The 25,886-nt window shown below is 39.0% G+C and overlaps 3 protein-coding genes and 1 long non-coding RNA gene across 6 annotated transcripts in view; 2 read left to right on the top strand and 2 right to left on the bottom strand.

Annotated features, from left to right (window-relative positions):
- LOC127644833 (SUN domain-containing ossification factor-like) overlaps nucleotides 1-2,440 on the bottom strand; it is a 32,936-nt gene extending 30,496 nt beyond the window's left edge. For both annotated transcript variants that reach the window (XM_052128232.1, XM_052128233.1), the window contains exons 1-4: nucleotides 2,213-2,440; nucleotides 1,599-1,689; nucleotides 1,370-1,461; nucleotides 67-168 (exon numbers count right to left, since the gene is read on the bottom strand). In XM_052128232.1, coding sequence (XP_051984192.1) covers nucleotides 67-168; nucleotides 1,370-1,461; nucleotides 1,599-1,689; nucleotides 2,213-2,265 — 338 coding nt within the window. In that variant the 5' untranslated portion in view covers nucleotides 2,266-2,440. The remainder of the gene's footprint in view (nucleotides 1-66; nucleotides 169-1,369; nucleotides 1,462-1,598; nucleotides 1,690-2,212) is intronic.
- Nucleotides 2,441-2,756: 316 nt separating this feature from the next.
- Nucleotides 2,757-4,785, top strand: LOC127644863 (uncharacterized). The gene is made up of 4 exons (XM_052128271.1): nucleotides 2,757-2,827; nucleotides 3,129-3,436; nucleotides 3,732-3,902; nucleotides 4,133-4,785. The coding sequence occupies exons 3-4, from the start codon at nucleotides 3,815-3,817 to the stop codon at nucleotides 4,777-4,779; spliced, it is 735 nt and encodes a 244-aa protein (XP_051984231.1). The 5' UTR covers nucleotides 2,757-2,827; nucleotides 3,129-3,436; nucleotides 3,732-3,814; the 3' UTR covers nucleotides 4,780-4,785.
- Nucleotides 4,786-5,419: 634 nt separating this feature from the next.
- Nucleotides 5,420-6,886, bottom strand: LOC127644853 (uncharacterized). Of its 2 annotated transcripts, none has more exons than XM_052128257.1 (2): nucleotides 6,784-6,886; nucleotides 5,420-6,599 (listed from the first exon to the last, which is right to left on the bottom strand). In XM_052128257.1, exons 1-2 carry the CDS (start codon nucleotides 6,863-6,865, stop codon nucleotides 5,665-5,667), a joined length of 1,017 nt encoding a protein of 338 aa, XP_051984217.1. In that variant the 5' UTR covers nucleotides 6,866-6,886; the 3' UTR covers nucleotides 5,420-5,664. The 2 variants fall into 2 exon arrangements, with proteins under 2 accessions (XP_051984217.1, XP_051984218.1); XM_052128258.1 differs by having other exon boundaries at nucleotides 6,817-6,886.
- A 14,792-nt stretch (nucleotides 6,887-21,678) lies between these two features.
- Nucleotides 21,679-22,166, top strand: LOC127644868 (uncharacterized). The gene is made up of 3 exons (XR_007970735.1): nucleotides 21,679-21,842; nucleotides 21,928-21,993; nucleotides 22,070-22,166. It is a non-coding gene; the product is annotated as an uncharacterized LOC127644868 (long non-coding RNA).
- Nucleotides 22,167-25,886: the final 3,720 nt, after the last annotated feature.

The raw sequence follows: 25,886 nt of genomic DNA, 5'->3' as shown, positions 1-25,886 counted from the left end.
CACTTTTGTATCGGTTTGAAAGTGCTGTTTCAAAGACATTCACAGGTATCTGATACTTGACTTCACCTGCTGAGATGAGGGTCATATTGCAGGTTTTCTGAAGAGTCACATTCAGCTGCATCAGTGATGATGGTTTCAGCCAAGCAGGAGTCGATGGCTGCACGATCACTGAAACAAACATCACACAACACGTACACCAACTCATTGAATGTTCAGAAACATCAAAACCAAGCCTTTTGATTGACCTCAAGCAGACCTTATGCATTTGTTGTACTTAACTTTGCATATCTGAAAATCATGCATTACAGGATACTATTGTTCATTTCCATCCAGCTCTACTTCACAATGTTCTGCATGAATATAAGACTTCTTGCAGGGAGTCATGTGACACTATGCAAAGGTTGGTCGCTTAGGCGAGCTCTGCTTAAACTTTGCTACAATTATCCTTTTAAGCAATATTAACTGGTGACAACTGTAATAGCTTTGTTTGCTAACTGTGCTGGGAGGGCAGGATGTCGAAATTTTAAATCGTCGGCCTGTGGGGACATTAAAAAGCACTTGCGTTCCCACGCACTGGATGCCTCGCAGGATCAGGATGGCGGAGGTCCAGTTGATGGTGGCAGCGAGCTTCATGAAGTATGTCAGGAGATCTCAAACATTTAGGCAGCACTGACGAAACTCTCGACCATCTTGGACCTCGCAGAAATACGTAGAGTGATCACATCTATCGAGGCGAAACTTTCCACCCTGATCACAAGAATTGACGATGTTGAAATATGGGTTGAGTTTTTGGAATCAGCCGAAAGAGAGCTGCAGGCTAACCCGCCTGCTATCAAGGCTGATGTGGAACGCGAGAGGATATGGAAAATCGGAGCTGGCATAATAATGTTCATTTTGTTGGAATCTCTGCGGGAAAGGAAGGTCAAGTTTATGGACGGGCTCATTCTGAATTTGATAAACACAGCGGGCCGCTTGCTCGAAATTGAGCATGCCCACAGAGTTTTTGATAAGCTTCCCTTAGCAGGTGACAGACCCTGATCTATCCGGGTAAGATTCTTGCAGTCAGCTGACAGAGACTTTATTCTACAAGCAGCGAAGAATAAAGGCAAGTTGTGCTGGGAGGATCACAACATCATGGTTTTTCCAGACATTGCTAGTGTGACACAAGCGAAGAGGGACAGATTCAAAGAGTGTAAAAAATTACTGCACCAACAGAAGATAAGCTTTGCACTGCTTTTTCCTGCCAAGCTGTGAATTGACGCCAAGGGTGGTCGTAAGACATTTACATGCCCACAACAAGCTATGGCCTTCATTTAAGATCACAGAGCATCACTTCCACTGATGTCAGGTGTATATGAATCTGACTGACCTGCAGGAATCAGATTGATGTGTTTCAGACACCTGGACCTCAGCGAGCTGTGAGGAAGTGGACGAAGAATCCACATCACTGAGGGAGATGTTCTGCTCAACAACAACAACAAAGAGAAATGCAATAACTGCAGAGAGATGAGAGATGTTCACACTGATCCAACAAAACATATCTAAATGCAGAGCTGTGGCTCAGTAAAACAGTTTTAGGAGTGAATTTCTCATGAAACCTCTAGATTTGCTTTTGTCTTCGTGGGATCCTCATGATGTTCCTGTGTGTGCGCTCCAGACGTCTGCTCTGAACAATGATGAACAGGGAACCTGCTCAGAGAAAAACACTGACATCAACAGAAAGAATGAAACAAGTCTGTATGTGGACCAGTACATCACTTATGCTGGATTTCTGTGAAGATATCAGCATTCAAACACAGTTTGTGAGTCACTTCAGAGATAAGATTCTTCAGAGATGTTCGTGGGAGTCAAAGTCTAAAACTGACACATAGTATGGTACTTTAATAAATACTGTGGCACTGATTGATTAATATATTCATAAATATAATGCTCTTCGTTAGTGTAATAGTATAGCATATAGACATGTTATAACACAATCGCATATCGACGTGTTATTTATTCACTTGCTGTTTGTTTAATTATGACGCGTTCTAATCAACATGCTGTTTGTTGACAATAACTCACGCGTAAACAAACACATCTACTGCTACTGTCTGATACAGATTCTCACATTACCATTTGAAGCGATCAATATATAATCCGCCACAGAGAAAAGTACATTTAAATCATAGTTTTTCAGATTAGAGATCAATATGAAATCCGAGTGACGCACCAGTAACAGAGTCCAAACAATGAGCAGAGCAGCAATAACTCGAGCTTCATCATCCACCGGCAGTCGAAAGAAACATTATTCCGTCTTAATCTGAACGGGTTTGACACGCATAAACTGTTAGGAACGATAAACTATCGCGATGCCAAGAGTGTGTTGTTTGTTCACTGGCGTTTGTGGGAGACTTTCTAATGACGGACATTATCGTCGCTCGAGGTCGCTGCTGTTCACGGAAACACAACGACCGTCTCTGCCAACGATGTTTGTGTTACTGTAGCACGTTAGAAAGAAAAATCTATTGAATCTATCATTTCAAAATATTAATCTCTGAGAGTAAAATAGAAATATAGCTAATGTTATATTACTTTTATATGATTGTTTTTAAATTCTTGTTTAGTAATCATAAACGGCTGTGATTGGTCCATCCTGATCATCGCTGAGAAAAATAAGAGATATCACGTGAAAGCGATCTGGACAACAATAGGCCCTTTTCACAATGACGTCAGATAACTTCCGCTTTTCCGCAAAGCAGGGTAAACGTACTTCCGTTTTAACTTACGCGCGCTGGTTAAAGTTACTTCAGGAAAACACAGAAGGTGATCACCGACAATACGAAAGGTAAAATTAAAATAATAATAATATTTACGTATGTAGCGTTATTGGTTCTTATATTTAGATTATTTTGATGACGTTAATGATAATTTCCAGTAACTTATTGCATTCTTTAACGTGTGACTGTCGTGGAGGAGAAAGTAGAACGTTAGCTAGCACCAAGATAACTGTTAAATCACGGTTAGCCCGTGTATTGCCACAAGTTTACTAACAAGTGTTACATTTTTATCAAAGCTAAATGTCAAACCATTTCCATATGCTGATGTGATTTATCATTCATTTTATTCCTATGTCCATTTTTCAACAGTTTCCCATCCAATAAGCATGGCACAGTCATCTTGTAGATGCTATTGCAGTGTTCCTTGTTGTTCAAACAACAAACATAAATTTCCTTATTTAAGTTTCCACGATTTTCCAGTGGACGCTGAAATACGTGCTCGTTGGGTTAGGGCAATCAAAAGAGATGAGGGACCGAGTTTTAAAATCCTCGTGGGAGCACTTACGTGTGTAGTCAGCACTTTACCCCAGAGGATATATGTACATCAACCAGTGGACGAACCAGGATTAAGAAAGGAGCAACGCCATCTAGATTCCCCTGGAATGACTGGGGTAAAGGTAGGACACTATTAAGCCTAGTAGTACATTAAAATAACAATAAATCATAATTTATTACATTATTTACAGTTTACATATAATTGTGCTTGTATGAAATAAACGAAGAAAATATTATTTCATTTTAAATTGTATACAGCTTATTAGCCCATATAAATAATAAAGCATCCTGTTGCCGTTAAAGTTGCCATTTGTTAGTATTGCATTTGTGGTAGTATTATACATATTTTTTGAGTCCTGAGAAATGATTACTAAATATTCATAATGACATGTATGTGTATCTATTTCACATCTCTAGGAAGAGCCTCACAAGCTCGACAGCCAGTTTACCAGAGAGCAAGGAAGCATTTTAGGGCTGCAGTCCTAGATGAATCTCAGGAGATGCCTGTCCCAGGAGACATCACAGAGGAGGCACTGCCTGCGGGTGGAGTAGCAAAAGATCATGACTATGCCTACCATCCTTCTCCTGGTAATCTTAGTTATTGTAGTCTCTTTATTTCATAAGAGCAAATAATTACTGTCACGCTCACTAACAAATAACATCCAATAATGAAGACGGTGTAAAAACTAGTAGATGACTTAAAGGATTACTTCACCCAAAAATAAGATAAACACAAAAGATAAACACAATTTTCATTTTTGGGTGAACTATCCCTTTAATGATAAACATTAAGGTGTATGCTTTTTCTTGCTTTTAAGGTAAACTGGATGCTGCTGCATGGAGAATTCAAGAGTTGGAGTTTCAGGTTGTGTCACTAGAACTGGAAATCCAGCAGCTGACAGTTAAGCAGCAGCAGCCTCTGATTTTCAAGTTCTGTGTCACAGATGAGGACTTTCGTTACTACACTAGGTTCAGCTCAAAGGAGGTCTTCACTGTGTTTTGGGAGTCAGTTTACCCTTCTGCTTCAAGGCTTTTGTACTGGTCCAAGGCACAGCAAACAGCACAAGAGACACCTAGCCCTCAGCGAAAACTTCCGCTCATTGATGAACTGTTCATGTTTCTCTGTCGTGTTGCAGCTGGTTTTCAGGAGAAAACCTTATCAATCATCTTCGAGGTCAGCTTGTCTACTGTCAGTCGCATCATCTTAACATGGACAAGCTACCTTTACCAGGTTCTTGGCTCGCTACCATTGTGGATGACGAGAGAGCAAGTGCAGGCCACAATGCCTGACAAGTTCAAGCTCTACTGCCCTCAGGTGAGAGTGATAATAGACTGCACCGAGATCCGTTGTGAAACAGCATCTTCTCTCTTACTACAGTCGGAAACGTTTTCCAACTATAAAAACCACACCACCTTTAAAGGTCTAATTGGCATTGCCCCATGTGGGGTTATCACATTTGTTTGAAATTGTACACAGGCTCCATCTCTGATATAGAAATAACACGGCAATCACAGATCTTACAGTTACTTCAACCAGAAGATGGAGTAATGGCTGACAAGGGGTTCCAGATTGAGAAGATGCTGTCACAGGTGGGGGCAACGCTCATCATCCCTCCACTGAAAAAATCAAATCAGCTCAGCACAGAGGACACATTGAAGACCCAGGCTATTGCCCGCTTGAGAATTTTAGTTGAGAGGGCGATACGCAGGGTGAAGGACTACCACATTTGGGATGGGCTTGTTCCTCTTTCTATGGTAGGTTCAGTCAATCAGTTGTGGCCATCTGTTGCCTACTCTCAAACTATCAGGGACCTCTTGATATCAAAGGGGACAAACCCGTCTGAAGTGTTTCCTTTCTTGGGTGAGATTAATTCTTAATTAATTCTTCTACTTTTAGGTGTTTGACACTGTGTAGATATACTGTAAATACAAGTGATTTGTAATATATCTTTAAATTTCTATGCTTTGTATGAACATAGGGGTTACAATATTTTCATGGTTATTAATAAACTATGTTGTGAAGCATTCTGTAAAAAGTTTATCCAGAGTAAAATGAATTTACATCTTAACCAATAAAGAGAGAATATCTTTAAAACCTGCATTTTTTTTTTATTTACATATTTGGTAATAGCATTTATGTGAGATGAAGGAAACTAATACAAAACTTTCATAGCAGCTCAAAGCTACAAACAAGGTTGAAAACTGGTTGAAGAGCGACCACTGCTCGATAAGTCAAAGGATATTTACATACAATGCAACACTGACTTAAGTTGTAAATTGAAAAAGTATTTACAACAGGAATTACATGCATCAGATGTTCATAGAAATATTTACATTTGAAAATTCTGCCTTAACGTAATAATACATCCATGTAGATGTTGTGATAAAAATAATCCAGCTTCTGTCGCACTGATTTGATGATCTCCTCATCCCTAAATATTCTTTCAACTGTGAAGTCAGTGTGGGTATCTGTTATAAAATCACAGCACTGTAGTCCGCTTATGGCCAGCTGGCCTTGAACCTGATAGTAATATTTGTGGCTTTTCTTAAGGCAAGCCTGGCCTGGAACTGTGATCAGGTGTTTAACTTGAGCAACATCTTCAACATCACAACTCTTAACCTCTGCCAACCCAAATGGTGATGTTTCTCTGGGGTTGAAAACTTTGGCATCAGGGCTGGCTGCAAGGTGAAGTGCATCAGGGTGGATGAGGACCCCACACTGCGTCACAGTGACATCACAGAAATCAGAATATTGCCATAGTATGTCAGGCTCCAGGTCCAGCCCTCTTTTCATAGCTGCTGTCTGAGGAGTTCCTCTCAGAATGCGAGCAGCTAAGGATTTTGCAGTTGACTCTCCACGGACATGACATATCTCACCAAATCTGCTGGCTGTAAGTCGGGGTTTGCGTACCTGGGTCCACAGCTGGCATTCTGACTGCAGTCGTGTTTCTGCCTCAATAGCAGCAGAGATCTCCCTTGACACTTTAAGGCTCTCTAAGTGGCATTGTTGCTTGTAGTTAGGCTCAAATTGTATGTGAAATTTAAAATTGTGACCTTCAATGGGCAACTGAGGAAATCCAGGGGCACCAGGGTGTTTAATAATGTCTCTACTTATCTCAGGAGGGCACTGGTAAGAGAGCAAAGACCCAAATGGCACCGGGCCAAATTTAGAGTCCACAAAATTAAGGGCCTCAAGCCCGTGGAGCAATTTGCAAATGCCTGGTTGTGGGCGTTTGTCTTGCAGTTTCTCAACACTGGCAAGGATGTGAGGATCTGGAAGAGGACCTGACAAAAAAGTGAGATGTATATTTTAATAAACATGAAAATGTTTTGAGCTGCCCCAAACCCTATATATTAAGAGATGTTCATAATTTACAGAAGATATCAACTGGAAGTTTAAAGGGAAAATATACTAATCATTGTTCTGTTATACATTAAAATATATAGACAGGTGTTAATTCAGACTTGCCACCATATGCTCTGTCCAGTGTACATTTCACACCAGTTCGGGCATGATCCTTGGACTTCGGTACTGGTTTACACACTACCATGTCATTTGTTGCCTCAGGAGCAATTCCCTGTAATATATTGATGATAAATTATTAATTGACATAGTCATTACAAAATTATAGTCCAACATCATTAAATGTAATAAATGTTAACGTATTACATGTGTCCTAGGCGGTGCCAGGTCTGCAGTGAGCTGGTGCATGACAGTGGCAATGGCACTGTCTTGAAGCCCTTGGTACAGTAGTGAGCACTTTGAAACAATAATGCCACAATGTGGTTGCACAGTGCTTTCCCAGCAGAGCAGGTACATGACATGCATTTCAGTACCACAGGAACCTCTTTAGCATGAAATGTAACCTGATAAGAGAAACATGAAAATAAGTCTTTCCTGCACAACAATTTTACATTTCATTGGAGTAATTGAACAAACTTAAGGTTTTAAAGTAAGTCCATGAACTTTGAACACCTACTTTATATTAACATCACACAGCATATTTCTCAGTCTTATTGTCCTCAAACAACCCTCTTCTGTTTTTTAAATGTAAGGTTGTCATCTAGATTTTGGTGCACCACACTCATTGACATCAGGCTGAGAAATATAGTATATTTTTCAATATTCTAGTATGTTTCTTATATATCAAAATACTTATATGAGTTTCCTGGCCTTTGTGTGACCCAGGAGAGAGCATATGAGGTTACTAAAATTGTTGTTGCTGCAGAGGCCACAAAGAGCACCCAGCTGTAACAAAATAATGAGACTAAGGACCTTGAAGATAGACTAAAGCCAAGTTTCTACCAGTAAAAAGATATCAAAAGGCTCTGTGAGATAATGGTGGCAAATAGTATCCATTACAAAAATAACAAAGGGGCACAGAAATGAGGTAATGCCAGATAACAAACTGTATAGAAGATGAGGTTTTGGACTAAGACAGTCAGAACAGACAGCTGGCCGGTCTCATGTTTGTTGGTGTTCAATAAACTACAACTTTGGCATCTGGAACTCAAGACTCCGAGAGTTTTCTTACAACTTAGAGAGATTCATCGTGATATTCCACGACATATCTTTGGCGCCCAACTCGTGGGGCTGGCATTGAGGTCAAGGGGGTAGAGGTCGCTGGTGGGACGGCTTGCACGAATCGCACAGAAACACCGGCGCCAGAAACTGAGGTAAGCATCTTTGCTTAAGGTGTTTTTGTGTGATCTGTGGTAGCGAGTCCCGGTAAGTGGCTTCCCTAAGACTTTTGCCGGTCCGGACATAGAATAATTCGAACTAATTAGCTAAAATAGAGACGAGTTCCAGATTTCAAAAACTTGGGGTGGGATTATTAAGGAATGTTATTTAAAGAGTCGAGAAGCGACTGAAGGTTATTTAAAAAGTCGAGAAGCGACTGAAGGTTATTTAAAAAGTCGAGAAGCGACTGAAGGTTATTTAAAAAGTCGAGAAGCGACTAAAATATATTTAAAGAGTCGAGAAGCGACTAAAGAGAGTTGAGAAGCGGCTCTGGGCCTGGAGGTGAGTCGAGAAGCGACGACGCGTGAAAATTCCCGGTTAGGTGCATTTATTCAAGGTTTGGCCAAGAAGTGGCAGAGAAAATCCTGTACAGGTGAAAATCCTAACTCGGGTGGTTGAAATTCGCGTAAAATTCCTCCAGGTGTTAGATTAAGTTATTTTATTGCAGTGTTTGACGGAACCCGGACTGTGCAGAAAACAGGGGATTGTTGAACTATGTGCATGTTTGAGATAATGAATAATGTGCATGACTAACTATGTTGTTGGTGCATGTGTGCTTACGGTACTAAATGCGCTGTTTTTGTGTTTATTCAAATGCATGATTGCAGTGTTGATGATGTATTGTGTGCAGAGGCAGAATAATACAGAGAATCAGGTGCACAAAGGAAATGCTAAATGAGAGCAAAATTGGAAAATGAATTGAAACAGTGAACTGAATAAAACAATTGTTGAAAAAGTATAAAGACGCAAAATGGCACCGGCTTCTCTGATATCTCCCTGCCTTGCTCTCGCTCACTGGTCAGCTGAACGGACAGCTGGCCGGTCTCATGTTTGTTGGTGTTCAATAAATTACAACTTTGGCATCTGGAACTCAAGGCTCCGAGAGTTTTCTTACAACTTAGAGAGATTCATCGTGATATTCCACGACAGAAACACACTGAACCACAATGGAACTTTGTGGGATAACGTTACTGCAAAGTGTCTGCAACCGCAGCAGAACATGAAAATCAGAAAAACCTGAAGGTGATGAGCCTCCTCATTTTTCCTCATAGACCTGTGACAACGCCCTCTCACTGTCACCTCATCGACAACTACACTCGAAACTATTCCAATGCAATGTTTTGGTGAAAGGGCACAACATTAACCATGAATGCGTTACTGACTTTTATCTAACAATACACAATCTGTAGCTAACATCAGTAATAAACATGATTGCAACAAGAGTTTACAGGTCTGTATTACAGTAAATTAATTAAGAATATGGACTTTCACTGCAGGAGAGAAAGCTAACAACTATCGTTATCCTAACTCCTCCGCTAACGTAATTTGGGCGGGACAATACAAAATGCTTACCTTCATACGCAAACAGGTACTACTCAATGAAGAATTTGTATCCTTTGTCAAGTTTGGAACGTATTGTAAGTGAAAATTTGTCTGCAAGTCGCTGTACATCGTCTAGATGTATTTTTGGCAGGTGTCGAAGGGACTGGGTAAACTCCATAGCGTTCCACTCTGCTGGCGGAAGTAAACATACACTGCTTTGAGTCAGAACGGAAGTTGCGTGACGTCATGTGAAAAGGGCCTATTTACGCTGTAATAATGACACTGACAAACTTTAAAGAGTATTGCCAAATGTAAACTGTTTTAAAAATGAATTTCGTATGTTTTTATCCTCCTTGAACCTTGTAAAACATTCTAAACAAACTGTAGAAGCTATTTGTTATGCTGCTGAAAAGTTTTTGATCCTGTAACACATTATTTATTTGAGAACAATGCCTTATTTTTGTTTATTTATTTTTATTTATTTATTTTTTCATTGTCAATCTGCATTGTGTTGATGCCTTGCCTGTTTTTGTTGTTGTTGTCTACACGAGTTTGTAATAAACATTTAAAAAAAAAAAAAAAACTTTAAAGAGTAACGAGTTAAAATATGAGAATTATTATTCTACACTGATCGCACATAACCACTCGAGACAACTTCCAGACAGAACCATTCATCTAATAGGGAACCTACAAGCTAAGCCTAAACTAACGTAGCGGGCGCTTCCACAGACATTCTATGTCCGGTGCTACCGAAGAGACAAGAGGTCGTTCTTTTTCAATGAATGTATACGGAGGAGATGATTCACTGTGCTGAATAAACTCCTTTTGTGAGGAAACAGACCACCTGTCCGCTACTCTTCAACGCGTTTTACACTAAACCTACTTTTTGGAATTAACTGTGTGAGGAGTTTACTACGATAAATTGCTCTTTTATAAGAGATGTCGCTGACGATTTTGCGACAGATAGATATAACTTTACGGCTCTCCTTATTCATTTGTATGGTATCCGCAAACGGTGACTTACTGTCGTAACACGCTAGATGAATCTTCCGCTCTCTCATATTGTAGTCGCAGAGTTGTTTTCTAAATATAAAAGAATCTCTGGTCCGGGTCAATAAACCCCGCCCATTTTAGACTATTCATTCGTGCCTTTCCGTTCTTTTCCATTTTATAGCCATTATTGTATTTATACATGCAATTTTGGTAAAGCAGATATGAACACAGGGAAAAAAGGTGACAAGAAAATAAATAAATAATAGCAGTAAGACCACAGCTAAGGAATTGAAGAGTGCTGTTAAAACGACCTACACATATATATATACACTGGCGGCAAAAAGTTTTAAATAATGTACAGATTTTGCTCTTATGGGAAGAAATTGGTACTTTAATTAACCAAAGCGGCATTCAATTAATCACAATGTATAGTCAGGACATTAATAACATGAAAAATTACTATTACAATTAGAATTTTGTAAACTACTTCAAAGACTTCTCATGAAAAAATCCTCCACATGCAGCACATACAGCTTTGCAGATCCTTTTCATTCTAGCTGTCAGTTTGCCCAGATTCTGAGGTAACATTTCACCCCACACTTCCTGTAGCACTTGCCATAGATGTGTCTGTCTTGTCGGGAACTTCTCACACATCTTACAGTCTAGCTGATCCCACAATAGCTCAATGGGGTTAAGATCCATAACACTCTTTTCCAATATTACAATGTTGTCCAATGTATGTGTTTATTTGCCCACTCTAAACTTTTCTTTTTGTTTTTTTATTTTATTTTTAAAAAGTGGCTTTTCTTTGCTATTCTTCCCATAAGGCCTGCACCCCTGAGTCTTCTCTTTACTGTTGTACATGAAACTGGTGTTGAGCGGGTAGAATTCAATGAAGCTGTCAGCTGAGGACATGTGAGGCGTCTATTTCTCAAACTAGAGACTCTGATGTACTTATCCTCTTGTTTAGTTGTACATCTAGCCTTCTGCATCTCTTTCTGTCCTTGTTAAAGCCAGTTGTCCTTTATCTTTGAAGACTGTAGTTACACCTTTGTATGAAATCTGCACGTTTTTTGACAATTTCAAGCATTGTATATTGATCTTAAGACATGCCAGTCTATTGCATACTCAAAAACAAACACAAAGACAATGTTCAGCTTCATTTAATGAATCATATAGCATTCAGCAGTGTTTTATATAATGGCAAGTGATTTTCTAGTACCAAATGATCAATTTATCATGATTACTCAAAGATAAGGTGTTGGACTGATGGCTGCTGTCTAGCAGCCATCAGTCCAAAAAAATGACTTTTTTCAAATAGTGATGGTGCTATTTTTTACATCAGTAATGTCCTGACTATACTTTGTGATCAGCTGAAGGCCACTTTGGTTAAATAAAGTACCAATTTCTTTCAGAAACTGCCAAATCTGTACATTATATATATAAATCTGATGAAAATGAATGAAAGAGACAACCAGTCTTCCAAACATTCTAAAAAAGCATGCTGAGGTATTCAAGGAGGAACATGGCAGCATGAAAGACATTACCATGAAGCTCGCCATTGAGCCAGACAGTAGACCAAAATTCTTGAAAGCTTGCCCTATTTCATATGCCGTTAAACCAAAAGTTAAAGTTCAACTTAACCATCTGGTAGAAACAGGAGTCCTGAAACAAGTATGTTAGCGAATGGACCACACCAATTGTCCCTGTTATGAAGAAAGACGGATCAGTCAGAATCTGTGGTGACTTCAAGGTTGCTGTCAACCCAACTGTGGAACAGTAACCCCTGCCTTTAATAGATCTATACATAGGATTAGCAGGTGGCCAGAAATTTAGCTAAATAGACTTATTTCAGGCTTACTTACAGATGTATTTTCACTCATAAGGATCTTTACAGACATCAGAGACTCTTGTTTGGCATTACATTGAATCAGCCCTGTTCCAACAAGCCATGGATCAGATCCCGAGTGGACTGAATAGAGTGCACTGTTATCTCGATGATCTACTGATCACTGGAAAAGATGATGAGGATCATCTCAGAAATCTGATTGCTACTATTCAGAGACTGAAAGAATATGTCCTTTGCATTATGAAGATAAATGTGAGTTCTTTTTCCCTGCCGTTGAATACCTTGGTTACATGGCAGTGCTGGTCTACACAGTGCTCTTGACTGTGCTGGTCTACACAAGGCACCAACAATGGTCAAAGCTATTATAAACGCACCATCTCCAAAGAATGAGCGAACTGAGATCTGTCTTAGGATTGCTGACATGCTACTCAAAGTTTATGCCTAAACTCGAGAGCAGACTACGACCTCTGCATCAACTGTTGAATACATTCAAACTATGGAAATGTTCAGACACGTGTGAGAAGGTGTTCAAGAATGTGAAGATCAAATAAACACAATAGGGTTCCTCCGATAACAACATTTTGGCTTCGGTACGATACCAGCCCTGGTACATCGATATTGATACTAAATTGATACTATTATCAACAAATAAAAATCCTCAGAATTTTTGAAGAAATTACACAAAAAATTACTTGATTATAAGAACTGCATAAAGTCTTACAGATACAAATTATGCATTCCATGTTACATGTTTTAATTAAATGTTATAATCAAATTGTGTTTAATCAAATTGATACATACAGTTTTAATCAAATTAAAATGTAATTTTTTTTTTTACATAAAATTGCAATATTATATTGAATAAAAAAGAATTTGTGAGGTATGATGGTGCAAGGTTATTCAGTGATTTGTAAATTAATATTTCAAATAATTTTGAAGTTAATCCTAAAGTGAATGGGCAACCAATGCATAATACCGGGGTAATAGTTTCATGTTTCTTGACACATTTAATGAGTCTGGCAGCTATGGTTTGAACCATTTGCAAACATGCTAAAGCTGTGGAGTTAATTCCGTAGTACAAGGAATTGCAGTAGTCGAGTCTAGATAAGATAAATGCGTGTATTACTCTAACAAAGTCACAGGAAGATTGTACAAACTGCTGTTCACAGAGTAATTGAATGGTTACAGGATGTCCGGTTAGAACATTATGTCTCACACCAGGGTGTACTTGTGGATGATTTATTGTGCAAATTCCATGTGTGGTTCTGTAAACATAAAACAATATACAAAATATAAATAAACATAAATGTACAAATCACAGATCTATAAACAGTACTAGATCTATAAAGCAGTACTTGAATACTGGTTATAAGTATAAGCAGCATGGTAAAAGGCATTAGAGAACTAGTCATAAACCAAATAATATATATACAAATTATTATGCTACCACACTTCATGCCTAGCGTACATAGTGCTGTAGTATGGAATGGTGGTGGTGTAGTGGTCTAAAGCACATAACTGGTAAACTGGTAATCAGAAGGTCACTGGTTTGAGCCCCCACTGCCACCACCATTGTGTCCTTGAGCAAGGCACTTAACTCCAGGTTGCTCCGGGGGGATTGTCCCTGTAATAAGTGCACTGTAAGTCGCTTTGGATAAAAGTGTCTGCCAAATGCATAAATGTAAAATGTAGTGCTAACATGCATGCGTCTAAATCGCCAGATAAACATGCCTCTACATATAACATTAAATAATGTACAGATAAATAACACGGGAGGATCATATGACATTTAGGCAATTGGATAATGTGCAAACATAATTGTCAATGTAAACATTTCGACGGAATGACACTATAGCGATCTTTAATCTCTCTCATAAACGTATTATGCAACAAAATATTCAAATGTTCTTACAATTAGTTGCATGCACACATATAATCCACAAATTACCTAGATGGCAACACTCCTGAATAATTGAACTATTATGCACTATAAACAAGCACATCTACACATCCTCTCTCCAAAACATCTTGTTTTTCAACTACCTGTAAAGTTTTGGAACAGTCCAAATCACGAACAGAGGTGGGGGAGTTTGGAAGAGTCCACTTCCGAAGGGTAACCTTTTTACAGCCGCCCCCAAATTCACAATGTGAATTTGAACAATAAAAAAGGCCTTACTATGTGGTGAGTTATCGGTATGTCACTCATGCAGAGGAGGTAGGCTGATGATTTTGGTCACTGGCCTTAGGTAATTTTTGTCCTTCACTTTGATGTCAACTGATCTGATCCTGTTATCCTTCCCCAGGTAAACTTGAAAAATCCTTCCAACAGGCCAAAGGGCACAAGGTAGCTGCTGGTCCACAATCATAACAGTTTCATCTATTCGTATATTGTCCTTCTCTGACATCCATTTCTGTCTGGTTTGGGGATTAGGAAGGTAGTTACGGATGAATTGTCTCCAAAATGGATCAGCTAGCCGCTAACTATGCCTCCATCTCCGTCTGCTTAGAAGTTCGGGATCCTGGTATGTCATTTGTGGAAGTGAGACATCTTGCTGCCCCATCAACAGGATGCTGGGTGTAACTGGATCTGGAGATGTGTACCCAATGGGCTTGGCATTAAGTATTCTCTCAATTTCAATAAGAACAGTTTGCAATACGGGGTGGATTGAGTGGATTGAACGTAAACCTAATCTGCTGGCTTGCAAGTTGAGCCTGGAGCTCAGGCTGAAGTTCTGAAAAGACATCACGAAGTTCTTTATCCCCACCTTTGAAATTTGTTTCTTGATCTGATAGGATTTCAAAGGGTTTCCCTCACCAAGCAATGAAGCAACGAAGGGCCATCAGGTATGAATCACTGTCTATTCTTGCGAGGAGATCTATATGCACTGCGCGGGCGGTCATACATTTGAAAATGATCCCCCATCTTTTCTAATTTCTGCGTCCCACCTTTATGAGGTGTGTCATCCGGTCTGCCGAGAAGGTGATTGGCTGCAATCTGCTGCCACTCCAGGACCTGTACAACTCCAGGACCCTGAAGCGTGCTGGAAAGATTGTGGCTGATCTCTCCCACCCTGGCCACAATCTCTTTGAATCACTCCCCTCCGGCAGAAGGCTGAGGTCCATCAGGACAAAAACCTCACGCCACAAGAACAGTTTCTTCCCATCTGCCATTTGCCTTATCAACAATGCCCGGTACCCACCCTGACACTCTCCACACTCCACCTCTGGCTCTACATTTCACTGCACTACTCTGCTCTCTTTTATTTTATACTTACTTTTAATTGATACTGCAGGAAATATTTATATTTATATTTATATTTATATTGCTTTATTTTTATTCTTGTTCATTTACACATTAGAGACTGTGTAAACGCACCTACAACACCACAACAAATTCCTTGTATGCGTAAAAAACGTACTTGGCAATAAAGCTTTTCTGATTCTGATTCTGATTCTGATGAGATAAGGGCCGAAACAATCTATTCCAGTTGAATAGAAACCTGGCTGGTGAATTCTCAACCTGGTGGGTGGGAGGTCTGCCATTCTTGGGGGATGCGGTTTGGCCCGCCATTTTTGGAACTCAGTGCATTGGCGTTGATGATTTCTGACTGCTGCTGATCCTTTTAATACCCAGTATTTCCTCCTGAGCTCTGCAAACACCCTCTCTGGAAATGACACCTCTTCAGGAAATGACTCGGCTTGGATCCGACTGAGGGCCGTGAGCTCGGCTTCTTTATAATCCTCTGCAGTTGCAATGTAGGGAGAGCTCCCGTTGTATGGTAATATAAGGGCCTTAAGGTAGTCTGTGAAGGTGTGAAATTGTTAAGGATCTGGTAGTGAAAGAGAAGAGGTTAACAGTCCACAATACAGTAGGTTGACTTTTTTAGCTCACTGACTTGATTTATGTGAGCTAATGGTGGCATCTCTGGCCAGCTGTCTGGAGTTTGTCTGAGGAATGCTGGGCCTTGGATCCATCTGCTCTCTCTGTTGAGATCAGAGGGAGACTTTCCTCTTTTAATGGTATCTGCAGGGTTGTAGCCTGACTGTACATAATGCCAGGTGTCAGATTCAGTTAAGTCCTGTATCTCTGCCACTCTGGTCCCCACAAACACCTTAAAGTGGCAGGACTCTGATAAAAGCCAGGTCAGTACTGTAGTGGAGTCAGATCACAGAGTGACACTAATGAGTGGTAATGTTAGCTCTGCCTTCAGGACCTTAGCAAGCTGTGCCCCCATGAGTGCTGCACATAGCTCAAAACGAGGAATGCTCTGTTGTTTCTTGGGAGCAACACGGGACCTAGCTGTTAAAAAGGCCACCTCCACTTTACCTTGAGGGTTTTCGGTTCTGAAGTAAGCCACATATCCATAAGCCTACTCTGAGGCATCACAAAAGATGTGAAACTGCCTAATGCTAGTAGAGCATTCCAGTTCTTTGCTGCAATAACTCTTGGGCAAAGTGATGTGCTGCAGGTCTTTCAACTCGCTCTCCCAGTGTTTCCAAGAGTCTAGTAAGTCTTCTGGCAGACGTTTGTCATCCCACAACCTCTGTACTAACACCTTAGCTTGAGTGGTGAGTCTGGTTTGCGTCATTTATATGCAAGGGTGTCTAATTGACCATTCCAATGCAGGCCAAAAGTTGATTCCCGGGCCTCTTGGTGACCTTCACAGAGCCAAAACATTTGAGGTTTTTTTTTATGTACAAAATCTATGTAGCCTATTCTATCGATATGATGTCATATTGCATTTGTAATTCTAAAATGACTTATCATGTCAGGTGCACATTTTAACACAAAATTCACAACATTCAAAATACAATCCCCACATCTCAACATTTAAGTGCTTGTAAAAAGTGCAGTGTATCTGTCTGAATGTGACATTGTCTAATTCGCCTAGTTTCCATTTTCACTTATTGTGCAAAGAAATAGATCAGCTTCTTTTAGCTCGTTATTGAAAACATGGGAAAACATTTTTATATGGGAATTTCTAACTTGCGCTGACTGACAGGATAACAAAGTGTGTGAGCGCCAAGCACACAACATTATTGCTTTGGTAATCAGAAACATTTCAGTGGATTTGCTGAAAGACTAGAATGAAAGTATCTTCAAATCAATGTGCAACGCAACAAAATTGCTTCTCTTCTTTGCAAATGGTACCAGAGACAATACCGAGAAGGACTATGAGTATATTTAATTTAAGAAAAAATCAGAAAGCCTACCAGCTGTAATGGGGACATTAGTACATTGTATTTTTTAGAGAATTAAACCATGATGTCTGGTTAACTGGGACGTCTAGTCTCCTACTTAAATGCAACGAGAAAAGAATCTCTCATGCAACATTTAATGCCATGACATATGAATTTAAGACTTGTTCCTCTGATTTAAGGCCTTAAAAAGGTCTTAAATCAGAGGAACAAGTCTTAAATTCATATGTCATGGCATTAAATGTTGCATGAGAGATTCTTTTCTCGTCATGGCATATAATTTGTGGAAGGGCGAATTAAGACTTTTTAAGACCTGCAGAAATCCTGCAATTGACAAAGGAGGTTTATGCCTCCACAAAATTTTGTCTTTTAATCTTAGACACCTGGCCAACTGGTCTCTTCCACCCGAGAGAGACCTTCACTGGTACAACATTGAACAAAGTTCATTGCCCCAATCTCACCATTGTAAAGTCTTTCAATTAATTTGCCAAGAGAAGTAAAAATGAATCCTATTATTCCACATTTACATTCAGTATGGACAAAGGTTTCTTGTATGTTCAATTCTGATATGTACCTAAATGTTACCTGGAGATCATTTGAAAATAATTTCACAGCAATTTGGGATTTCTAGGTCTCCATTTGTCAGGTATTTACAGTTGCTCCATCTATTTTGTACTATTTTTGGTGGCAGACACCCTCTGTATGGTACTCACAGCATTTGGGAAGGAGCATGAAACGTCAGTGTATTATTCCTTGTTGATTCAGAGTCTTGGTGATGGGTCCTTAAAGCTCTTTAGAGGTTATGGGAAAGAGATTTTAACTTGGAATTGGAGAATGGTCTCCCTCTATGTTGTTTAGGCTTTAAAAGGCACACTTACTGTATCTGCTGTTGATGTCAGTTGGAGAATGGAGACATAGCCCAAGCTCTGTGGTTCAAGATCTCAGATCTCTAAGATTCAAGAATTCTGGGTCCAGAGTTTTATCAGTGAGGCTCTAGATACTCAAATTGGATTCTGCCCTAGACTATGTATATTGATTGATGAGGAGGTTATTAAAGTAGGTGACAAATATGCAACAATCTGGGTCCCAACTAGTGTAATGACTAGCAGACAGATAATTCTTAGAGGATGGAAGTCAATTGGCGCTCCCTAATTTCAAGAATGGTTCACTAAATTGGGCAGGGTGGCGGCATTTGAAAGGATGTCATTTAAACTGTTTGGCAGATTGGACACGTATGACAAGAAATGGAACAGCTGTTTGTTCTTTCTGGAAGACTCTCAGTGAGGACCATGTGGAGAGGTCAAACATTTTGGTTGTAATTGTGGATTCTGTTCTATTTTTTATTTTTTTTCCCCCAATTTGGAATGCCCAGTTCCCAATGCACTCTTAAGTTCTTGTGGCAGCATTGTGACTCACCTCAATCCGGGTGGCGGGAACGAATCTCAGCTGCCTCTGCATCTGAGACCGTCAACCCGCGCCTCTTATTACATGGCTTGTTGAGCGCGTTACCGCAGAGATATAGCATGTGTGAAGGCTTCACACCATCAACTGCGGCATCCACGCACACCATGCGCTTGCGAACTCTAGGGATGGTAGTCAGCGTCTTTACCACTGAGAGATACTCTGAACCTGGGAGAGCATGCTATAAAGGGAGGGATAAACAAAAAGAAGACCTCCTCCAGACTGTCACATGTTGTACATTGTACATTGTACATAGAAAAACCTTTTACTCTTGGAACCCTCTTGTGGTGATGAGAAGGAAACGCTTCAAATTTTTCCCAAAGGATAAAAATAATAATTAACTTAAAATTATGACTTATTCACATTCATCTAATAATATGCAATCAACAAAAACATACAACCTAATAAATACCTGCAAACTATTTTAGATTCCTTGATCCTAAAGTAAATGAAAAGGCAGCACCAACAAATAAAGCAAATAAAGTCTTTAAAACTACTGTCATTTCTTTTTTCTTTCTTTTGTTCTAATTTTATCCCCTTTTCTCCCCAATTTGGCATGCCCAATTCCCACTAATAACTATGGCCTTGTGGTGGCGTGGTTACTCAATCCGGGTGGCAGAGGACAAAAGTAGTATGTATTATGTACGTTGTGACAAAAAATGATTTATGGCCCTGATTTATGGTTTAATTGCTGTACATTTGACCTTTCCCTCCGCCCCCTCCCCTCCCTCCGGCAGTTGTACATGCTGTGATATGGCGTGTCTGTTCTGATACCCCCATCGGTGTATTTAAAAGAGTAGAAAGATTATTAATCTTTAATGGAAAACTGAGATGACAAAAAAAGTAGTATTACGTTTAAAATGTGTTTAAATGATGTCTTTATTGGGGTTTAATGCTTGGTGAAAAACTGTTTTGTTTTTTAAACTTTTGACAAAGAGAAGAAAATGTGTTTTTAAACATTACGTTGTCTAACACATCTCTAGCAATGTCACTTTAAAGATGCTGAACAAAAACATAAAATGTATTTAAAAATTGTATTTCAACAAAAAGCATTTTAAATAGCATAAATTGTAAAATGCAGCACAAAATCTACTGTTTAAAATCCTTTCATGAACTCATTCAGCGATAAGTGATGTAAGTAAGACGATGTTTAACATTAACCTAGCAAACAGGATACATTTTCTAAAAACATAATATATATTTTTAACTATATAAGACAGAAATCTTACACGACTCCGTTTAAAGTCCTTTCACGATCTCGTCCAAAATGACAATGGCGTAAGATCAGTTGACAAGCCCCTCTGCGGGGGTGGGGCTTAACTCCTCCAAATCTTAGGAAGTGTTTTAAAGTATTATTTAAAGGTTTAAATGTATTTAACGAAAACTTTGACATTTTGTTTTAAAAAAACATATCAAGTTGGCAAATACAACAAAGGCACTCTAAAATGATAAAAACTTTAACAACATTCACTAGAAAATACAGTATTTTGGTAAACAGGTTTATTTTATATATAATTCTGACGAAATATCTTTAATACAAAAGTTTGTTACATTTTTTTATTTTTTTATTTTTTAACCATGAGATTCTAAAACAGTGGATATTGAATGATATTAGTTTATTTTACATGAAACAGACGATACTGGCAGAGCAAACTCATTTAGACGGACACTTTAAAATAACGAATAAATGATTAACAAGTGTTATTTACTTTTACCAGAGACTAAAACGTATTTTAAACCAAATAGTATGAGTTTTCATTGAAATAGTATGCATTATAAATTGTAACTTTAACACGTGTTGTATTGCATTTTTTCCAATCAAAATTATTTCAGGAGTGCATCCAAATTGATAACGCTGTTTTTGATCCAGCCTTTAAGGCGCTGAGCAGCGGGGTCTCGCTTTCATGCGGCGGGGTAATTCATTTTATGATTCAGACATAAAGGCGACTGAAATGACTGGGGGTTAATAAAATTTGTATTTTGACCAGACCTTAGGGTTGTTAATTGGATCTGTGTTCATGGGGATGAATACGCGCCAAGATTTCGAAGTGTCAATTTAAAGCTTTGATCTCTGGATATTTCACAACTGGGGTTTGGTATAGTCTATCCACAGTCCTTTTAAATGATTCAGCCACAGATTAAACTATCAAACGTCCCAATGTTGCATTATTCAGTTCTAAAAGAGATTTTAACTAAACATATTAATATTGTAAATTAATGGGTCCTTTCTTCACGTGCAACCGCCTACTAGAAACAAGCTAATAGGCCTACACTCAATAATATTATAATTAAAAACAGCCGCTGAGTTAAATCACTAGACAGAAAGATGTGCGGTCGTTTAAATGTATGAAAACAAAATGAGATCAATTGTTGTCTAAGAAAAGTGTATTTTTCTGTTGAGAATTATATAAAAGAGACATTAATAAAACTTTTTTTATATATACGTCATTTTGAACTTTTGAAAGTTTTAAACTTTTATATACGTCAATTTGAGTTTGTCGCGATGCTTCATGAACCCAGATTTAAACAGAAGATGGCTCCAGATAGCTGTGGTGTGATTGTGAAACTTTGTGACAAAAAATTATATATGACCTATGCTTTATGACTTAATTGCAGTACCTTTGAACTTTTAATCCTGTCCCCTACCTCCACTCCTCTCCCCAACCCCTCCCTCCGGCAGTGAGTGAGTGAAGGTCTTCTTATGGGGGAGAACTCAGCCTATTTAAACAGACTTTAAGTGTGTGTGGTCATCATTTACAGCTGAACCAGACGGACGCATCTGTAGAACACGGGTGATTGCACTTTAAAATGGCGTTTATTTTCAGAAGTATGTGATTTTTTAAATATTGATGTTTTACATTTTGGTACCTTGATTTTTAACAGGCGTTTAAATCATTTTTATTTGTACGTAATTCAGCCCCTATCAACGATTATGAAAACCTGGATCGCATCGATCAACTGCGTAAGTTTACATAAAGACAATTTTTATGTATTTATATATTAGAATTGCTTAGTACTGATGTGAATATTTTCTATTTATTTTTCAGTGACTGAACCGTTAATTAATGAAACAACGGGTCAGAGCAAATCTGTCAACAGATGTGTACTGCAAGGTATGTATACATTATTTGTGTTCTATTTTGATTATGCAATATTGATAAAACAAAAATGTATTTTCGGTGTTTGTAGATATTTCAAACGTCGACTTGTCAACGCTTGTCTCACAACCGGGGTTTGCTACACCCAAACCGAAGACATCACTGTCACTCAGTTCACGGAGACGCAACAAACCCTTTAGTCCAATTCCGAGGATTTCACGAAGCCCTCGATTACATGTTGTACCCCCAGCTGGAAACGGTGCAAGACACTATTTTGGAGAAAAAAAACATGGGTCTTCATCAGGAGAAAGGAGAAGCGATCAAACAACGTCACGTCAAATACCTTCTGTGTTAAACGAATCAGTTGGTGAGTACGATTCACACTAACATCATTAAAAATGGTAACCCCTTGCTAATACACAAATTCTCATTCTTTATATAGATTTGTACGCTACCAGTTTGCAAATTGACGAAGACCCCACAGCAATCTTCGATAATGATGCGTTCGTGAGGGAGTGGGATGCTCTTAACCAACCCATACTTCCAGACAACACCGATATTGCTGTCTCATCACACAGCGGGGCTGTGGTGCCAGATGAGGAGCTGCTGCTAAGCGATGCGGAGGATGTGATTTCGTTTATTGATGCTGTATCGGATTGTACGGAGGGCGATCGCGAATAATCAGGAGTGTGTGGAAGAGACAGTTATCGAGCGGATTAAAATCTACCATCAAATCAACAGAACTTTTCCCATGATTTGTTGATGGAATTGCGTGAACAGAATCGATTGGCGGATCGAGAAGCTGGACATTATTTCAGAGAATGTCAAACGTCTTTGTGACTGCTTCCACATGGTGATGACAAACTCAGAAGAACAAGGAAGTCTACGGCTTATTCTCGATCGAGTTGGTGCCAATCGCGAGATGTTGAATAAAATTGAAAAGATTCTCCAGGACGAATTCCGAGAAAGCCAGCTCATGGTAAATATATTGACTAACATCAATAACGCTGTCATAGAACATATAAAATAACTAATTGTATTTATGATTGATTTGTGTTAAAAGGGTGTTGTTGTTTTGTATTATTTAGGTGACCTGTGCTTTTTTTGTAGTTGGTGTATGTGTATAATCAGTGGAAAATAAAACTGAATTGAAAAAAGTTTTCAATATGACGAGTAAAATAACACATTCAGACGATGAATTGCTTAATTGTCAACCAGACTTTGAACAAAATCCTTCTGCAAGAACTAGATACGATCATTTGTCAAATATTGAACAGCTACAAAGCATAATCGATCAACAGATAGATGTTTTAGGTCCTGCCTATTTGGATTTAAATGCTAGATTAGAGGGTATTCTTCAAACACAGAGAAGATGTCTAAATTATTCTAATGGTAATAAAGAATGTGAGATGTTAAATCAGTCACTAGAACCATCATCACACAGTTCATCCTCATTAATATCAGGCCCCTCGGCTCTAAAGTGCATAAGCGATTAGAAGACATGATCCAAAAATATAATGACAAACTGGGGTCTCACGACCTAACCTTTGTGAAAGATTAGAAGCAATGATAAAAAAGCACGAGGATGCTAATAATGAGGATGAGCTGATTGTTGATGCAGTACAGACTGGTGGTGTAAGCAATATTTCATCAGACACGAATGAACCCCATGTAGGTTTAAGTCAGAATAATATTGAAACATTGGTTAGAAACGGAGGTGTTGTAAATGATTTCACAATTGTACCAAGACCGCGTTTCAATGGCATAGAGATACACAGGGCTCTAAATTTAAGGGATTTAATATCTACAGACCTTGCTGAATACAGTACATCTGTGCACAATGCATTGTCAGAGATGGTGTCATTTTCCAGACAGATGGGCGGTGAATCCAGTTTTATTAATATTTCACTGAGAGGCCCCAGTCTGAAATCTGATGTAAACTGTGTATTATCACCTAGCAATGGCTATAACGAATGCATTTTTGTTGAACAATTTGAAAAAATTATGCAGAGCAATGCGAAAGTGATGGCCGACAGTTTGCAGTTACACGCATCCATAGCCAGAAGTAGGAACGGTGGTGCTCGTAGGAAGCTAGTTGATATAGCACATGATGACGTGATTAGAAGAAAAAGAATGCATTTATTCTGTCCTGTCAATACGTCAAACAACCTGTGTTTTTCATTATGTCTAGCATATTTTCTCGACCCTCAGATTTCCCATGACAACTTAGAAAGACGGGGTGAATCCATTCAGAGTGCTGGCGGTTTCACACCTCGGGATAAAATAGGTCTAGGAGACATTGCAAAATTTGAGCGTGCATTAGACATAAAAATTGTTGTCTTTTACAGGTCAACCGATGGAAAGTTGGAAAAATATAAAACTTCAGATGAGCCACACACCAAAACAGCATATCTTTACATTCATGATTCTCATTATTACATGATAAAGAATCTGAAAGCCTTTATAGGGTCTGCATATGTGTGTGATTTCTGTTACACAGGTTATACTGAGCAGACAGAATCATGATTGTAAATATGTGTGCTCTGTTTGCAACGATAGTGAGTGCTACAAACAGCCTAAAAGCATAATACACTGTCAAGACTGTTTGCGTTATTGCAGATCTAGATACTGTTTTAATGCTCATAAACTAGTACCCCCTACGGACGATGATTGTGGTAGATCTCCTTGCGATACTACAAAATATTGTCAGTAAATGCAATAAGCGTTACCATACAGCCAAAACCCCAAACCTCATAACTGTCCAAATGATAAATGTCTACATTGCGGGGATGATGTAAGCCACGAAGGCCTACACCAGTGCTTAATACAGCCTACCATACCCAAGGAATATACAGATCGTTACATTTTCTATGATTTTGAAACACGATGTGATAATGGTAAACATATAGCAAATTATGTGTGTGCCATGACTTTTGATGGTGAGACATTTGAATTTGGAGATGAGGGATGTGTGAGAAAACTCGTTTGGAGGTTTAGACAGCCGAGGTACAAAAATTACACTTGGATTGCACACAATGCAAGCGGGTTTGACAACTTTTTAATTCTGGAGTATTTTTGCAATGCAGGACTCCAACTTAACATAGTAATGCAGGGCTGTAGAACCATTTTCATGTATGATGAGACTTTTAGGCAACGTTTTATCGATTCTTACTCATTCCTCCACATGGCTCTGTCTAAGATGCCATCTGCGTTAAATTTGGAAAATGAAGAAAAAGGCTTCTTTCCTCACTATTTCAACAGACAGGAAAATCAGACTTATATAGGTCCATACCCTGCTAAAAACTACTACGGGTACAACTCCATGACAGATAGTGCCAGGACAAAATTTGATCAGTGAGTACGAAACAGTCGATGGTGAAGTCTTTGATTTCAAAAAAGAGATTGGCATCTACTGCATGAATGGCGTCGTTTTATTACGTGAAGCATGCATTAAATTTAGAGATGAATTCCTACGATGCACGCAGGTAGATCCTTTCAGCTACGTGACTCTTGCTAGTTGCTGTATGGGTGCTTTCAAGGCGCAATTTCTCTCTAGAAATACACTGGCTCTGACACATAATAATGCATACGTCAATCAGTATAAGACATTCTCTAACATCTCTATTGAATGGCTTGAGTATGTGAAAAAAACACGTGGCGTAGACATTCACCACGTGCTAAATCACGGTGAAGTGAAATTTGGAGAGTACTTTGTTGATGGATATTACGAAAAAGATGGTGTACTGAAAAGCTCTAGAATTTGCGGATGTTTTCACCGCAAGTGTCGTTACAGATCTGACTATGTAAACCCCTGTCAAAAGTGCCTTTTGGAGTGCTCAGGATGCAGTTTAATGACAAGATTGATGTTTTGCAGAACACATACTGTTTAGACGTTGAGGTGATGCATG

Source organism: Xyrauchen texanus, chromosome 6 (assembly GCF_025860055.1).
Source record: "Xyrauchen texanus isolate HMW12.3.18 chromosome 6, RBS_HiC_50CHRs, whole genome shotgun sequence".
NCBI lineage: Eukaryota > Metazoa > Chordata > Actinopteri > Cypriniformes > Catostomidae > Xyrauchen > Xyrauchen texanus.
The sequence above is the reverse complement of the archived record's forward strand: the minus strand, read 5'-3'. Positions and strand labels throughout refer to the sequence as shown.